The 12395-nt window shown below is 53.0% G+C and overlaps 1 protein-coding gene across 2 annotated transcripts in view; it reads right to left on the bottom strand.

Moving 5' to 3' along the window:
* The window catches only part of LOC102453851 (acid-sensing ion channel 2), a 370636-nt gene that overhangs the window by 66951 nt on the left and 291290 nt on the right, over positions 1-12395 (bottom strand). For both annotated transcript variants that reach the window (XM_075911312.2, XM_075911313.2), the window contains exon 3: positions 12050-12177. In XM_075911312.2, coding sequence (XP_075767427.1) covers positions 12050-12177 — 128 coding nt within the window. The remainder of the gene's footprint in view (positions 1-12049; positions 12178-12395) is intronic.

The raw sequence follows: 12395 nt of genomic DNA, 5'->3' as shown, positions 1-12395 counted from the left end.
AATGCGAGTGTCCACACAACAATTCTGTTACTTTGAAATAAATTCAAAATAATGGACACCTTATTCCAACTTCTGTAAACTCATTCCAGATGTCTACACTGCACACTTACTTGGAAACATGCTATTCCAGAAGAAAGACTCCGAAATAGCACGTCTACACTACAGGGAAGCTCAAAAAGAGTCTGAGGCAGGCTTCTCTAATGTGGACATTAGATTTAGCAATTTTGAGTTAGAGCCCCAGGAGGCACCAGGGAGTAATTCGTTTGAATGGCCCAGGAGAGAAGCTGTTTCAAAATAGCAGTGGAGCATCCACACTACCGCTATTTCAAAACTGTATAAAACTATGGTAACGCCCACATCTTGAATACTGCGCACAGATGTGGTCTCCTCACCTCAAAAAAAGATATTTTGGCCTTGGAAAGGGTTTAGAAAAGGGCAACTAAAATGATTAGGGGTTGGGAACAGGTCCCATATGAGGAGAGGTTAAAGCGACTGGGGCTTCTCAGTTTAGAAAAGAGGAGACTTAGGGGGGCTATCATAGAGGTCTATAAAATCATGAGTGGTGTGGAGAGGGTGAATACAGAAAAGTTATTTATTAGTTCCCATAATAGAAGAACTAGAGGACACCAAATGGGTAGCAGGTTTAAAACTAATAAAAGAAAGTTCTTCTTCACACAGCGCGTAGTCAACCTGTGGAACTCCTTGCCAGAGGAGGCTGTGAAGGCTAGGACTATAACAGAGTTTAAAGAGAAGCTAGATAATTTCATGGAGGTTAGGTCCATACGAGGCTATTAGCCAGGGGATAGAAATGGTGTCCCTGGCCTCTGTTTGTCAGAAGCCGGAGAAGGACGGCAGGAGACAAATCACTTGATCATTGTCTTCGCTCCACCCTTTCTGGGGCACCTGGTGCTGGCCACTGTTGGCAGACAGGCTACTGGGCTAGATGGACCTTTGGTCTGACCCAGTACGGCCGTTCTAAGCTCAGGGCTCAGGGTCGGGGGTCTCACTGGACCACCTTGATTTTCATGCAAACCTGTTCCTGGGTGGCCAGGCTGGCAGCTATCCAGCCCTAGACGGCCACTTTCCTGTGCCTAGTGCGGAGGTCGTGGATGAGGTCCACAATGTCCGCACTAGACCAGGCGGGCGCCTGCCTCTTGCGGACCCGGGCAGGCTCCCGGAAGCCGCCAGCCTGGTCCCGGGAAGAGGCGGAGGGCTGGGTGGCAGTGGGTGGCTGGCTCGAGCCGTGCCAGGTGCAGGGTCTGCTGGCTGGGTGCTGGCAGGCTTGCACCTGGAACCAGCACCGTAGCCAGCCCGCGCCCCTTTAAGGGCTCCAGGGCCGGGAGGGGGGCAGACGAGTTTCCCTGGTGGTGCCCAGAGTGGCCACCAGGGCAAGCTGGGAAGGGCTAGCCTCCCACTAGTTCGAATTAAGTGGCTACACGGCCCTTAATTCGAACTAGTTAATTCGAACTAGGCGTTAGTCCTCGTAGAATGAGGTTTACCTAGTTCGAATTAAGCGCTCCGCTAGTTCGAATTAAGTTCAAACTAGCGGTCCGTGTGTGTAGCGCCTATCAAAGTTAATTCGAACTAACGGCTGTTAGTTCGAATTAACTTTGTAGTGTAGACATACTGCCAGGGACCAGGGGATTTCCTTTCAACTCCACCTTTGGGAACCAGCTCTCTTGTTAACCGGGCGCTAGCTCGTTCACTTTCACACCCACCTGGCTGGCCTATGACAAGCTGCTCCCCAGATGCTCCCAGCCGGAGAGCCAGCGATCTCTCAGTCCTCGCTGCCATGGGGGCAAGACTGCTGGCTACACCCTCTGGGGCAGTGGTCACTAGCCGGTCCATCGGGATCGACCGGTAGATCTCGGAGCCTCTGACAGGGGATCCTGACTGGTTTGGCCGAGAGATTATCAGCTGCCTTCCTTCCACTGCTGCTCATCTGCTGCCCTTCACCTTGGAGCTGCCCCGAGCCTCCTGCTTTCTGTGCAGGGCAGGGGAGGAAGTGGAGGGGCTCTGATGTCAAGGTGCCCCCTCTCCCACTCTGTACCCTTTCTCCACAGAGCAAAGGGGGCAAAACAGGACTTGGGATAGAGTTTGCTGGCTACTTTAGGGAGCGATCCATGGCCAGGGCAGGGGTGAGCCTGCCTTAACCCCACTGCACCCCCAACCAGGAGCCATCTAGAGCCCACATCCCAAATGCCTATCCCAGTCATGAATCCCCATCTGCACCTCTGCATCCAAATGCCGTCCCGGAGCCTGCACCTAGAACCCCTCCTACATCCCAACTGCCCGCCCCAAGAGCGGCTCAGAGCCCCCCTCACACTCCAGATCCCTTAATCCAAGACCAGAGCCTGCCCCCCACCCCTCTGCCCCGGCCTGGTGAAAGTGACTGAGGATGGGCAAGAAAAGGAGGATGGTGTGAGCAGGGGCGGGGCCTCGGAGAAGGGGCGGGAAGGAGGCAGGACGAGGGTGTTTATATTGGAGGTAGATCTTGGATTGCACTTCAGTTCAAAAGGTGATCTCTTGCTTAAAGCGGCTGGAGACCCCTGCTCTGGGGTGAACATGAGTCAGCATTTGCATCAAGGCGTCAAGCCGATGCTTTCCAGCACTGTACCTGGTTCCACTCAACTTTGCTTCAATGTAACATATCAGTGGCCATCCTATTCCTAGGGTGCACACCAGCCAATTCTGAAATCACAGCTAAAGCCCAGGCCTTCTGAGTTAAAGGGAAATCATCAGCCACTGTTCGCAGTACAGGGCTTATGACACACCCTTCTAATTCAGTCACACAAGGCAATTCAATCCAGGCTCGCTTTCCTCTTTCCATTCTCTAGTGGGAATCATTTCCTCCAGAGCTCTGTGTAGCCTTGTGCTTTTTAAAATCAAACGGTGCACTCTGGAAGGGGGAACTAAAGCCCAGATGGAAGGTTTGCAGTTGGCATCTGCAAAAACCTTGGGCAGGCAGTGGAACAGGAACCAGGAATGATAGTCACTGCAGCCCCCGCCCCCTGGGAGGGCCTTTGCCTTTAACGTACCCACACAGTAGCTCTCAAGCTTTTCCATACTGGGTTCTGCTTTGGACCTTTCCCTCCCACCCCGCGCAGGCCCAGCTGGGAGCCATTTCCTCTGACGCAACATAGAAAAGGCGGGTTGGTCATCATCCCTTACGCCTTGTCTGGATCCCCTGGGGCTGTGGTCCGCCTGCTCGAGAGCCCACCCTGGGTGTGTGCACGAACCAGAAGATGATTTGTTTTTCCCGTAGCCATTAGGACACAGGCATGTTTCCAAACAGCCGTGAAGCAGCATGTTAAAGGGAGACAAATATCCCCAATTACCACTTTCTCCTGTAACACACGTTTCGGTTGAGGAGGACTTGGCAAACCGCTCGTGCCAGGCAGCCGGGTAGTGTAATACAGTGCACAACTCCGTGTCTCATTTCCCACCGGAGAACTGATCCATGAGTTTGCTGCAAGGTGCCATGTAAAAGGTGTTTATTAATCACTGCTTTAGCAATTCATTTCTTGCGCATCAATGATGAGAGGGTTTTACTGCACTAACGTGATCTCACTAAGGGAGCCGGTGGCTTTGCTGGAGACATTTTTCACAGCTGACAATGGTTCTCTACATAAAAAAACTCCTGTCAGTGGTTGCCAATACAGCAAGATTCCTTGTCCGTATTGTGGTTCCTTACAAGCAAACAAATGATCAGGGCGTACGAGATCAGCTGGGCACGCAGTGTCAAAGAAAAGTGGTGTAGAGGTGGGTAGAGTGGGCAGGGGATAAGGGAAGCCTTGCTCTGCCATTGACTGATTTTGTTACTTTGGGTAAGTTACCATACTGCTCTGTGCCTCAGTTTTCCTAGTCTATAAAATGGACATAATGTGTTGCTGTCTGGCACCATGCTATACTGAGAGCTGTAACAGTAGCCTCTAAAACAGATGCACTGTGTCCCTTATCCTGGTTTTGGGGTATCTGATGTTAAAAAAGATTAAGAAAATCAGAGAGAGTCCAGAAGAGAGCAATAAAACCAACTGGAAGTTTAGAAAAGGAAAGGTTGAAGTAATTGGGCATGTTTAGTCTAGAGAAGAGACAACAGAGGATAACTGCCTTCCAGTATGTGAAGGGCTGGTGCAAAAAAAGCTGGCAATGGATTGTTCGTCACATGCACTGAGGTAGGACACAGAGGGCACGTCTACACTAGGAGATTATTTCAAAATAGCGCAGGGGTTCCCAAACTTTTTGACACGGGGACCATTAAATCCATTCAGGAACCTTTGGAGGACCAGTACTGTTCATTTGCATATTTGCATATTCATTAATCAAATGATGAATATTCAAATAAGTTGTTTCTGGTCCTCCCAAAGCCCCAGTGCCAGCTTTAGCAAAGCTTTTGATATGGTCACCCACAGTATTCTTGCCAGCAAGTTAAGGAATATGGATTGGATACATGGGCTGTAAGACAGACAGAAAGCTGGCTAGACCAGCGTTTCCCAAACTTTTTACTTTAATTGGAACCTTTTTTTTTTCAGTTCAGCTTTTTGCAGCCCCAAAATATAAACACATGAAAAACAAACTGAGAAAATACCAGACATAGAACATGACGTATAACACGTCTGGTATGTTCTCAGGAGGTGAGTTGTATTATTACGAGATGTATCAGTTTGTAGTTTCGAACTGCCTGGCTGGTAAATGTGCCCAGGCTGCACGAGTGTGTCTACCAGCCAGACAGTTCGCAACTACTTGAGGGGTGTGTGTGTGGTGGGGGGACGGACAGTAGAATCCCTGTGCCAGACTAACTCGTGCTTTGTGGGTGGGGGGGGAAAGGAGGGAACGGGGTCGGGTCAGTCCCACTCCCTGCAGGCCGATTCATTCCTCCCCCCTCTCCCCTTGCTGCACCTCTGGCCAGCCCCACTTCCCCCAACCCCCTCCAGGGCAGCCAGTTCTCCCCCGCGTCTCCTCCCAATCTCCCTTGGACAGCCCCGCTGCCTGCGTCCAGCAGTTGCTTCTCCCACCCTACCCACATCTTCCCCGGCCCGCTCCCTGCCCCCAACCTCACCCCCCCCGGCAGCTCTGCTTCCACCAGCCCCCCCAATCTCCCCAGAGTTTGGGAAACGCTGAAATGGCCTATTTCAAAATAATAACTCCTGAAATAACTGTTTCAAACTAGCGCGTCCAGACTGCAGGGTAAGTCCCAGGCTGACTCCCTTAATGTGGACACGATCCCTGGACTCGGAGCCCCAGGAAGCACTGAGGAGAAATTGCTTTGGATGGCTCTGGGGAGAGGTTATTTTGAAATAGCAGCAGTGGAGCATCCACACGACCGGTATCTGGAAATAAGCGCTGTTCCCGTGGGAAGCAGGAGTTAACGGGCTTGGTAGAGTGGATGCTCCATGTGTTATGTCGAAATAAGGGGAGTTATTTCACAATAACGCCTTAGTGTAGACCAGGACAAAGGGCTTCACCTGCAGCAATAGCAAGTTAGCTATTAAGAGACAAGCTGGTGCTGGTACAAGAGGCCGTGGAGTGCCTGACACTGGAGAGGTTTCCAAACTGGCTAGTAACCCCCAAAGAGGCTCTAGGGTTACGAGGTCCTGCAGGAGGCTGGACTCGGTGACCTTTCAAGGTCCCTTCCATCCGACATTTCTATGTTTACTGATATCACAGGCCTGCACATGGGGCTCCGGCCCATCCAAGTTGGGGAAGAGATTTGTGATATGCAGCTCACCAGAGAGGAAGGCCTGCAGGGCCACCCTGAAGAACAGACCACTCTGTCTAACAACATGAGGTGTGCACTTCCGTAGCCCCCGCTGCCCAGACTCTGAGCTGGCATTCCAGTGACTGCTAAAGATGGATTGATCGTCTTCTCTACTTTAATGACTCAGCTGCACAAATAGAAGCACTGGATTGCAGCTACCACGGATTCAAACCCCAGGAATCACTGCCAAAGAGTCTGTTCCAAATCAGTTAGGCTTCTATTCCTCCAGCAATGTCTGTATCGTGCCCTCTTCGCTAGGGAAGGCCGGCATCGGATGCTGCAGCTTCCAGCAGGGAAGGAGCGGGCAGTGGAGAGAGTCTGGGGGCAGGAGAGGGTTATTCACGTATTAGCGAATGCAGAGACTGTTGGGAACTGAACTCTGCCCTCATCTGTGTTAACACCAGCTCTCTGAATTAGCAACACTGGATCTATTTTTTTTAAATCTCATTTAACTGACGTTGCTATTTAGGCCAATCCACCATAGCGCATTCTAAGCCCACATTACTGGAGTATCTGAGCACCTCACAGGCCTGAACACCTTTGCCAGCAATGTCGTTATTTCACAATCACTCCCTTATGCAGACTAGGGCACAGGGAGCCCACTGAAAGCAGCTGGTCAGTTTCCCTTCTGCACCGGAGGTCTCTCTAGGGCTATAATGCACCAGGGGGCTACGTCTACACTGGCATGATTTTCCGAAAATGCTTTTAACGGAAACGTTTTCCGTTAAAAGCATTTTCAGAAAAGCACGTCTAGATTGGCAGGATGCTTTTCCACAAAAGCACTTTTTGCAGAAAAGCGTCCGTGGCCAATCTAGACGCGCTTTTCCGCAAAAAAGCCCCGGTCGCCATTTTCGCGATCAGGGCTTTTTTGCGGAAAACACTACTATGCTGTCTACACTGGCCCTCTTGCGCAAATGATTTGCGTAGGAGGGCTTTTGCCCGAATGGGAGCAGCACAGTATTTCCACAAGAAAACTGACAATCTTACATGAGATCGGCAGTGTTCTTGCGGAAATTCAAACAGCCAGTGTAGACAGCTGGCAAGTTTTTCTGCAAAATCAAAAGCTTGGAGCCCCCTCCCTGAGCCAGTGTCCCCTTCTCTGCCTCCTCCTGCACCCAAATTCCCTCCCAGAGCTTGCACCTCTCACCCCTTCCCACATCCAAATCCTTCCCTACCTGCCCAGAGCCAGCACCTCCTGTTTCCACCCAGTGAGAATGAATAAAGCCTGGGGACAGCAAACGATGGAGAAGAGGGGAATGGAGAGAGCCGGGTATCAAGGAAGGGGCGGGGCAGTAGATCTTGGCTTGCCCTGACATTTAAAAAGTGATCTTGGGTGTAAAAAGGTTGGAGAGCACTGAGGCTATGTCTAGACTGCAGGCTTCTTTCGAAAGAGGCTCTTTCAAAAGATCGCGTCTAGACTGCAGGCGGATCTTTCGAAAGAGCAAGCCGCTTTTTCGAAAGAGAGCACCCAGCGAGTCTGGATGCTCTCTTTCGAGGAAGCCCTATTTACATTGAAGAACGCCTTCTTTCGAAAGAGGAACTTTCGAAAGAAGGCGTTCTTCCTCGTGAAACGAGGTTTACCGCCATCGAAAGAAAAGCTGCGTTCTTTCGAAATAATTTCGAAAGAACGCGGCTTGAGTCTGGACGCAGGGAAAGTTTTTTTGGGAAAAGGCTACTTTTCCCGAAAAAACCCCTGAGTCTGGACACAGCCTGAGAGAAGGACCCTAGAGAGGTGGAGGTTGCAGGGTGATAAAAACTGGTTTGTGCCATTCCTACTGTTATTGCCCCAGCAAGCCGTCGGGGGCAGGGTTCAGGTGCCCTGTTAGATGGCACTGGGCATTGAGTGTGTGGCCAATATATTCCTTGGTAGCGCTGCCAGCTCGCAATAGTTCTCCGTCAGCATTGGGCGGGCCCGAGAAGTCTGGGCTGCCGACGTGCTGCCACCGCGGGAACAGAGAAGGTTGGTGGGCAAGCCACGTGCTGATTAGCAGTGGCTGTTCCATACCTGAGCAGCCCCTGCCTGTGCCTCCAGAGAGCGTTTTACCCACCTACCACTACCATGTTGAACTTGAAATGACTTCTCGGGAGCTTAGGATACAAGCAGCTTGTTTTCTAGAGCTCACTGGACTTCACACAGTGAAGACAGGTAAAAACCCATTACAGGCAGTCCCCGGGTTACGTACAAGATTTGGTAGGTTTGTTCTTAAGTTGAATCTGTATGTAAGTCGGAACTGGTGTCCAGATTCAGCCACTGCTGCAACTGACCGCCAGTTCTGACTTACATACAGATTCAACTTAAGAACCCCAAGCTCCCCAAGTCAGCTGCTGCTGAAACTGATCAGCGGCTGATTCCAGGAAGCCTGGGGCAGAGCAACTCTGCCTCGGGCTTCCTGTAGTCAGCCGCTGGTCAGTTTCAGCAGCGGCTGACGTGGGGACGCCTGGGGCAGAGCAGCTGGGGTGCTGCTGGGTTGCTCCAGTAGCACCGCTCCTCGGCGCTACTGGACCAACCCAGCAGCACCCCAGCTGCTCTGCCCCAGGCATCCTGATTCAGCCGCTGCTGAAACTGACCAGCAGCGGCTGAATCAGGACGCCTCGGGCAGAGCAGCTGGGGTGCTGCCGGGTTGGTCCAGTAGTGCCCAGAGCGGCGCTGCAGGACCAACCGGCAGCGCCCCAGCTGCTCTGCCCCAGGGTCCACAACAAAAGCCTGGTCTGCTGGGGGGGGGGTACACACTAGCTGCGCCCCCCCCCAGCAGACCAGGGACACGGGGAACGAAACCGCAGTGGCGGCGGGGTGCCGCGCCTCTGAGGCTTTGCTCTGGCAAAGCCTCAGAGGCGCGGGACCCCGCCGCGGCTGCAGCTTCGCAACCGGTGCCCCTGGTCTGCTGGAGACGGTTCCCAGCAGACCAGGGGCACCGGGAGCAGCTTTTCTCGCCCTGGAGCTCAAGGTGGCGGATGCTGCCTGCGAGCTCTGGGGTGAGAAAGCCCCGTTCGTAAGTGCGGATCCGACATAAGTCGGGGACTGCCTGTACTGGATAAACTAGAAAAACCCACTGCCCTTCCTAGGGACTTGCCTACCCGCATACTAGAACCAAAATAGCCAAATGGGATGCAATTCCCACACTGTAAGGCCATGCCCTGCCGGAAGCTGGCGTCATTATATTTCAGAAGAAGATGGTCCATGCCCAGATGTGTACTGTGAGATCTACCAGCGTGTATCACACACCTCTGTGGTTATTGGGGTTCCTACATCCCTGGCTGCCAGATAAGTTTGGTGTTAAATCTGGTGGGGAGTTTTCTCACTTAATCTGAGCCAAAATGGAACGGCTGTTGCTCTAGCACCATTGAAGCCCAAAGACACCCAATGCCTCCTGGAACTGGCTCTGAGTTTCTGGGTCCCTTTGCACTGGAGGGAGAGCACAAGGGTCCGAAGGACCTGAGAAGAGCAGTAAGGAAGGCAGAGGATAGACGCTCCAGGGAAGAGCTTTATGCCACTGGTTGACTTTCAAACTCCTAACAAGTGTCCAGCTCTAACAGTAACGTCACAGCTGACTCCTCAGTACAGGGCTAGCGAATCGCTGTTGGCATGTGAGGGAAGCGATGTGCTATGAGCCGCTGGTCTCCTGCCACTGGCGATAACGAAGAAGTGAAATATCGGCGTGCTGCCTACAAGGAGACAAGCTGATTTACATAACAAAACCCATTCCTCTAAAAAAAATTAAAAACAAGGAATGGGACTGAACAAAGAGACTAACAAAAATGTAGCTGGGATCATGAGCTTTTGTGGGCACCGCCCACTTCTTCAGATGCATGGAGTTAGGGGTCCAGGAACCAAATAAATAGCAGAGAAAGAAAGGGGATGGGGAGGGAAGAGAAGGAAAAAACCCGAACATACTGCAGCAAAACAGCCCTGCTAGCAAAGCCTTGTGTCTGGCCTCCGTGGCACCCATCAGCCTCTGGCCTGTGTTCACCCACACTTCCAGCAGCGTGCAAACAGCAGGCAGGGGAAGTGTGCGGAGATCACAGATGCACACACAGGGAACTTCTGGGCAACAATCACTCTCCACTGGGCCCCTCTTCTGCTCTGGAATAGGAAGGACGTGAGACTGTTTGCCTGTAGGCAGAGCTCTCCAGCAGCCTGTTCCCTTCCCCAGTCACAAGGGCCTGCTGTGTGTTTGTAAATAGGCAGATCCACAGCCTGTCTTATGATAGGCCCACTGAGAATGTCTCTGTCCAGAGTTCTATCATGGGCCATTACCACATGTACTAAGTGTGGAACTCTAGTGAGCCTGGTTCTTACCTACACTAAGGTCTGGTTGCACTGCATGCTTTCAAATAGGTCTACTGCCGTGGTCCCCAACACGGTGCTCGCAGGTGCCATGGTGCCCGCAGGGGCATTTGTGTGCACCCGCCAAGTGCTCGGGGCTGGCACATGGCGCACAGTGAGCGCCAGCCCCGGGAGCGCCGCAGATTGGCCGCCCGCGCTCTGGGCACGTGGCGCTTGCAGGGGGCGTCGGCCCCGGGCGCGCGGTACTTGGGAGGGGAGCGCCGGCCCCAGGTGCGCGGTGCTTGGGAGGGGAGCGCCGGCCCCAGGTGCGCGGTGCTTGGGAGGGGAGCGCCGGCCCTGGGCGCGCGGCGCTTGGCAGGGGAGAGCGCCGGCCCTGGGCGCACGGCGCTTGGCGGGGGAGAGCGCCGGCCCTGGGCGCACGGCGCTTGGAGGGGGCACCGGCCCCGGGCGCGTGGTTATGGGGGGGCCCTGCCCCCGGGCATGCGGCTATGGGGGGGCCACCCCCGGGCGCGCAAGTGTCCCCGCCCCCTGGCGCCCGGCGGGCAAATGGCCACGCCCCCTGGCGCCCGGCAACCTCAAATGGTTGGGGACCCCGGGTCTACAGTATATTTATTCTCACTTTAATGCCCGTTTGCACTGCTAGGTCTATGTATATCAGCTAACGGGACATCAGATCCTGGTGTCTCACAGGACTTCGTTAAAGGACCATCCCAGTAACACCTGCAAACGGACACACCAGCCTGGATAAAATCAGACGGGTATCTCTAGTGATGGGGAAAGGCTTGGCTAATGCTTTCTTCATTCTCAAACCTGCCCTGGTTCTGATCAGGACAGGAGGCAGAAATGCCACCATTCTGGAAGAAAATCTGTTTCTATGCAGAATAGTAATAGAAATGTAGCCGTGTTAGTCTGGTCTAGCTGAAACAAAAAACAGGACTATGTAGCACTTTAAAGACTAACGAGATGGTTTATTAGGTGATGAGCTTTCGTGGGCCAGACCCACTTCCTCAGATCAAAACTTGAGGAAGTGGGTCTGGCCCACGAAAGCTCATCATCTAATGACCCATCTTGTTAGTCTTTAAAGTGCTACACAGACCTGTTTTTTTTTCTATGCAGTTTTCAGCCTGGTTCTGCTGCATCAAAGGTTTGAGCAGGTGCCAAACAGAAGCAAATCCATGTCTGCCCAGAGCTGGGGCAGCCCCTTCACCCCACTGAAACATCCATTTCACAGGAAACATCCCAATCAGCCCACAAGCCCAAATGTATGCCCAGGGCTTCAATCCGAATTCTGCAGCCAGCTCAGTGCTGAGACTTCCTGTTCAGAGCCTGAGAACGGAGGTTGAATTCCAGGAAGCAGCACTTGGGGGATGGGGTTTGAATATGTAACTCCGTGGATCTCAAGCTGCGGGGTGCGAGCGAGCACTCTGGGTTTGTCATAAAGATAAAGCACCTGTCAGTCTCCAAGCAGCGCTGGCAGCAGCTATTCCAGGCTGAACGCTTTCAGGGTTTACAGAATTTTCGCACCTTTCTCTTCCTGCCCATCTCCAATAAAAATAGCCCCCCCCCCCCGGAGCCCCGTCCTGCCCCCATCCGTGCTTGCTCCAGGTATTTTTTTGTTGTCAGGGTAGATTCAACGGGGATGTGATTTGCTGCTGAAATGAGAAACTGGAGCAAACACAGAGAGGGAGAGATTTCCCTGGGGAGTTTGAGCAGCAAGGCAGCCCCATGCATGGAGAATGAGCAGCAGAGAGACTGGAGGGGGAGAAGAGGTCAAGCAGCCACACCCAAGCTGGTCGGGCATTTGCCTGCTGACCACAGACCTTGGGCGGCTCAGTTGCTGATTCCGAGAAGCAGCCTCACGGGAGCGAGTTCTGCAACTCCTAGAAGTGCCGGGCAGGGGTGAAAACAGGGTTATTGCTGCTGTTAAAGCTGCTTCTCCCCTTACAAGTGACCCAGCACAGGCAAAGGAGACAGCCCCCGCCCCACAAGCCAGACTACAGACTCACCCTTTGCTCCTGCGTGGCGACAAAGGTCTGAAATCCAGGGGCCACTCCGAACCCAAGTTCTTGGACGAAGGGCGGCTCAGACTGGCTGTGGATCTGAACTTTGACTCCAGCTTCAAATGTTGTTTCCTCTAAAAAGAGAAGCAGCAATGCTAAGGAACTGGAAGGAGAACAGGTTAGCTATTTGGCAGCTCCGGCTGGGGTCACATGCAGAGTTAAAAGGGGGCTGGTATGTTGGATCACGTCTGGAATGGCTCCTGCCCCTGCCCCTCCTCTCCGCTCCCAAAGGGGTTGCTGTGAATTGGCATTGGCTTTACCCTGGCCAATGTGCTGCTCCGAGAGGAGGGGA

Source organism: Pelodiscus sinensis, chromosome 29 (genome assembly GCF_052426305.1).
Source record: "Pelodiscus sinensis isolate ZL-2025 chromosome 29, ASM5242630v1, whole genome shotgun sequence".
In the NCBI taxonomy this organism is placed as follows: domain Eukaryota; kingdom Metazoa; phylum Chordata; order Testudines; family Trionychidae; genus Pelodiscus; species Pelodiscus sinensis.
Note: the sequence above shows the minus strand (reverse complement) of the source record. Positions and strands in the feature narration are given on the sequence as shown.